We start from the raw sequence: 5,139 nt of genomic DNA, 5'->3' as shown, positions 1-5,139 counted from the left end.
AGTTGCTGGGACAGAGCCCGTGGGGAGAAAGCAAACAGAGCAGCATTCCCCTCCCCCGACCCCGGCCCCGGCCCTTTGTCCGGAATCCAGCTGTGCCCCGCGGGGGAGGAGCGGGCTCGCGTGGCGCGGCCCCCTGGCCCGGGCGCTGATTGGACCGCGGCGCGGGCAAGCAGCGGGGCAGGCACGCTCCTGGCCCGGGCGCAGCAGATAAAGCGTGCCAAGGGGCACACGACTTGCGGCTCAGGAAATCCGCAGGGTCTCACAGCCGCGCCAAGAGAGAACAACAGAGGCCCGGGACCCCCTATACACTTTTCTTCACTGTAGCTGTGGAAACTTTCCATCGGCGCCGCCTGCGTCTCAGCTGAACTTGCAGACGAAAAAGCCAGCTCAGCTCACCGCTGCTCTCACTGCGAACCCCTCTCTATCCCTCAGCGCCCTAAAACGAGGTAACATCTGGAGGCTACAGAGCAATGGGCGGAGGGATAAAGAGGGCTCTGTTCCGGCGGGGGAGGTGGTCTTTTCTCATTATTTCCCCCCCCATCTGGCCCCAGGATCGGGAACTGCACCAGGGTTTACTCGCGCTTACCCTTACCTCTTACCCCGCCGCAGGATGGCGCCTCATCCTTCGTGTGCGCCAGCTGTCCAAGTGACCCACCAGACCGAGCAGCCTTTCCCGAGCGCCCCAGAAGACAAAGTGACCTGCGTCGCATCCGCTCCGCCCAGCCCCACTCGCGTACCGGGGAACAGCGCGGAAGCGGAAGGGGGTGGCTGCCGAGCGGCCTCGAGGAAGCTCCGGGCGCGGCGTGGGGGGCGCAGCCGGCCCAAGAGTGAGTTGGCTCTGAGCAAGCAGCGACGGAGCCGGCGCAAGAAGGCCAACGACCGTGAGCGCAATCGAATGCACAATCTCAACTCCGCGTTGGATGCGCTGCGCGGGGTCCTGCCCACCTTCCCGGACGATGCGAAACTCACCAAGATAGAGACGCTACGCTTCGCACACAATTACATCTGGGCGCTGACGCAAACGCTGCGCATAGCGGACCACAGCCTCTACGGGCTGGAGCCGCTTGCACCGACCTGCGAGGAGCTGGGCAGCCCGGACGGCTCCCCGGGAGACTGGGGCTCCCTTTATTCCCCAGTCTCCCAGGCGGGCAGCTTGAGCCCCGTTGCCTCGCTGGAGGAGCGCCCTGGGCTGCAGGCGCCTGCGTCCCCTGCCTGCTTGCATCCTGGCGCCCTGGCCTTTTCAGACTTTCTATGAAGGGGCCTGTCCGTCTCTGGGTGGTGGGTGCTGTGAAGGGAGAGGGCAGAAGCCGTGAGAGGTGCGCAGAGATGCGCGGAGGCCCTCAGGCGTACTTGTTCCTCCTGCCTCTGGCTCGCTGACCTCTGGTGGGCTCAGGCGCGAGAGAGGCTGGCAGGCCGGGTTCAATCCCTTGTCTTCTGCGCTGCGTCAAGGGCAACTCTCTGCCGCTGCCCTCAGGAGTGGGCACTGCAGACTCAGTGCGTTTTAGGCCCCCTCCCTGCAGCCACCCCAAAATCTCGTGCAAAGAAGGCACAACGATAGCACTACACAGCAGCAGACACTCACTGTCTCTGTCACCCTACCCTCACTGAAGTCTGTCTGCCCCTCTGCCTCTTACCACTCCCCTCCAACCCAGCGCGACTTAATCCAATATTTTGTGTCAGCGTTTGCTCCTGTGGCCCAGTATGCCTTCTTCAAAGAGGCCGCTGACCTCCTCTAGCCCCTGTCTAATCCCAGGGTATGGGCCTCTCCACTCTGCCTTAATCCATGAAGGTGATACTTTGCCTTCTCCTGCACTTTTCAGAGCCACTTCCCTCCCAAGGGCCAGAGATGAGGCTGTGAACTGGGAAAGCGTAGGGCGCCCCCTCCTCTGGGGGAGCGCCTCCCTCGTGACCCTGCAAACTGAAGTAATCTTGTCTTTAAAAAAAAAAAATCAGTTTGTAAATTACATGATAGCTTTTGAATTAATTTTTGTCTGGTAAATTATATGGCCCCCTCCTCTGTTGTAGATGTTTGTATTTATTGATAAGATTTCACGGTGGGAAAAGTCTTTATTTTGTACATAAGATTATTTAGGGACTGGTGAATGAGTTTTGAGCCAATAAAATAAAGACCCTTCAGAAGCCTGATTGTGCAGAGGGCAGGGCTGAGCCTCTGCGGCTGGGGTTGGGGGAGGGGGGTTCTGCAGGGATGAGACTCTTTCTGGGGGTCTCAGGGGGGCCCCTCAGGAGGCCTGGTCTGAGAAGTTGTAGTGCTAGGCTGGAGGTCAGGAAGACTGCATTCTCAGAGCAAGTCAGCTATACACACTTGGAAAATAAGAGCTGGAAGGCTCTTAAAAATCAGTGGCTCACCCCCTTGTTTTATTTATGGGGCAGCAACTTGTCTTTTTCCAAACCACAGTTTAGGAGATAGACAAGCCTCCAAACTAGGGCTACTCTGTGGGGCTGCCGGCCCTTTCCCCTAAGCCACTAGCCCGGATTTAGAGCTAGTGTTGCATTTGGAGAAAGCGGTAATAAGCCTGCAGCAAGGTCAGAGCCCTCAGAAACACCACCAGTGGCCTGGGCAGTCTAGGAATTTTCCCAAAGTGCTTATTAGAGCTCACTTTATACTGCTGGTGCTGGGGCTGCAGCACTGCATGACTCGTGGAGCTGAGCAGCAGGGAGCAAAGAACAAGGAGGGTCCAGCTGCACACCTACTGACACCCAGCAGCCTTGACTGAAGAAACTATTGTTCTTATTAAGAAACTATTCAAGGTTTCCAGCCATGTGGTCTCTCTTACACCCACGGGGTGGAATAGGGCTGAGGCATAGTGACACTAAAACATCCCCCAAAGTATGGCTGGAGCACCCCTAAATGGTTTCCGAGACCCCCAGGACCTCAAAGAAGTGAGTTTGAGTTCTAAGAACCCAGAGTCCACCTGATTCTCGGGAACAGGAAAATGGAGGGAGGACACACTACCCACACGTGGAACCCCAGGGGCCTCCTTGGATTGGCCCAAGATGCTCAGAAAGAAGCATGCCAACCCCAGTGGGGGATGTGTGGCACAGTCAGGGGTTGGGAATGGGGTGGTAGGTCACTTTTCAGTGCATTCGAGTGCAAAGTGGTGGCTTTGCAGGGGTTAACACTCTCACTTCTGTCTCCCTCCCCGCTTCAAATTGAACTTTTCCTCTCTCCTCTATTCCTAGGTCCCTAAAGGTAGCCTGGAGGAGATCTGTCTAGGTTATCAGGGCTGAATTGGGGCGGGAGGCGGGGGACACTGCAAACAAACGAATGAACAGAGGTGTTGTTTCATTGCATGGCTTTAATCTGGGAGGAGGAGATTAATGGGTTATTGGTGGCTTCTGCAGCAGCCAATTTTCCATCTGGGGCACTGCCAGGGCAGGTGTCAGCAGCTCCCCTTATTGGGCATGGGGGGGAGGGGTGGAGAGACGTAAACATCAAGGAGATCCATCTCTATAGACAAACTCATTCGAGACCAAAAAACACTGGTGTTGAGCAGAGACAGGAGTCACAGGAGGGACAGTGGCACTGTTACCTGTGGATGGATTGGAAAGCTTGCCATGAACAGTGGTATTTGGGGCCAGGACGAAAGATTTAGAGAGAGGAAGTCCTCAAGAAGGAAGCTCTTTCTTCCTGTGAAAGGCCTTGGGAGCGTTCAAATAGGCAAGGGACTCCCTTGGTGAGAATGGCTTCCAGAAGCTGGAAAAGTGTTGGCCCTGTGTTCCAGGGGTAGGCACCCACTGCCCACTCCCTCTTCTGCTTGTGAGGGTGCTCATTAAGGAGCCATGAGTTATCTGACACATAGACTGGTCCTTCGCCTCACAGATGAAAAAAATTTCACCAACTCAAATGCTGGGCTGCCACCTTGGCTCAGGGGTGGATTTGACATCCAGAGCTGTCAGCTCTACTCTCCTAAGTCAGGAGGAGAGGAGAAAGGTTTAGGGATCCTTGACCAGGATGAGCTCCACCAAAGTGCATGGAATCGCATTGAGGTGGGGAACCTTCTCTTTCCAAAGAGCCCCTCATCAAGAAGGGCTAGGAAACATTTAGAAGGGCTGGGGAACATTTCTGCAAATGGCGTGTACAACAAGCCCACTGTCACCACCACCACGCCCCCCCACCCCCACCCCTCAGCAAGCATTTTGTGCTCATTGGCTTTTGAAATCAGTCAGGCTGCTCTGGATCTCAGCTGGAAGCTGCCCCCCCCCACCCCCCCGCAGGAGTGGCTGCAGAGCCTCCTGGGGTCTGAGGTCGTGGCCTGTTCTTCAGCTCCCCGAAACCCGGACAGGGTCTCAAGCAGGGACAGGAAAGACACTCAGGTCCAAGGACTCTTCCTCCTCTCCTGCCTTTGTCTGAGCTGTGTTTTCCAGAAAAACAGCACATGAATCTTGCACGCCCCATCCCACCCTGTCCGCACACACAAGCAGGTAGATTTATTGCGCCCTGCCCCCATCCCACCCCACCCCCAAGCCGGCCGTTCGGAGGACAAAGCCTCCCAGGGCCATTGGAATGCTAATGTCTGGGAGCCGGGCTGCAGGGCTGGTACAAAGGCAGGCGGGGCCAGGGGAGCACGCGACCCCACAAACACACTCTGCCCCTCCTCTCACCCACGGGCCACTCTGCCGGGCTGTGTGACCTTGGACAAGTCTCGGAGCCTCAGCTGATTTACATGAGAAGCTGAACAGTCCCTAATACCCTTTCACTGGATTTCTGAGTGCCTATAATGGACAGAATTAACTCCCTTCCCCACCATGACCAGAAGCAGTGGAAAAAGAGCCTTCAGGTCCTGGGGAACAGTAGGGCGGGGGCGGGGGGGGGTTGTCTGAAAATGTGCTGCAAAATAAGCACTGAGTATATTATAATTACATTTTACCTATATGTAATTAATATTGGGTGTCATGTTTCTTTTCTCCTTCCTTTCCTTTTAAATACATGCACAAGAAACGGGGGCAAGGCGGGGACATTCACTAACCTTACCTGCTCCACCTTCAAAGGGCCAAGAGCACAAACAGTGGGAGACTTGGGGCTGGACATTCTTTTTTCTTTTTCTTTTTTTTCTTTTTGTCTTTCGCCTTTTCTAGATCTGCACCCGCGGCATATGGAGGTTTCCAGGCTAGGGGTCT

General features: G+C 55.7%; 1 protein-coding gene across 1 annotated transcript; it reads left to right on the top strand.

Moving 5' to 3' along the window:
• The first annotated feature begins 237 nt into the window (after positions 1 to 237).
• Positions 238 to 4,899, top strand: NEUROG3 (neurogenin 3). The gene is made up of 2 exons (XM_021072424.2): positions 238 to 446; positions 610 to 4,899. Exon 2 carries the CDS (start codon positions 611 to 613, stop codon positions 1,253 to 1,255), a length of 645 nt encoding a protein of 214 aa, XP_020928083.1. The 5' UTR covers positions 238 to 446; position 610; the 3' UTR covers positions 1,256 to 4,899.
• The last annotated feature ends 240 nt before the right edge of the window (positions 4,900 to 5,139 follow it).

The sequence above is a fragment of the Sus scrofa genome, chromosome 14, assembly GCF_054392235.1.
Source record: "Sus scrofa isolate SSC_HxYL_T2T_F1_AM1 chromosome 14, Sscrofa_HxYL_maternal_Yorkshire_Landrace_v2.0, whole genome shotgun sequence".
Lineage (NCBI taxonomy): Eukaryota > Metazoa > Chordata > Mammalia > Artiodactyla > Suidae > Sus > Sus scrofa.
This window is presented reverse-complemented; position numbering and strand designations above follow the sequence as displayed.

Coding starts and splice junctions, on each gene's coding strand:
- NEUROG3 (XM_021072424.2), top strand. CDS start 611: ATGGCGCCTCATCCTTCGTGTGCGCCAGCTGTCCAAGTGACCCACCAG.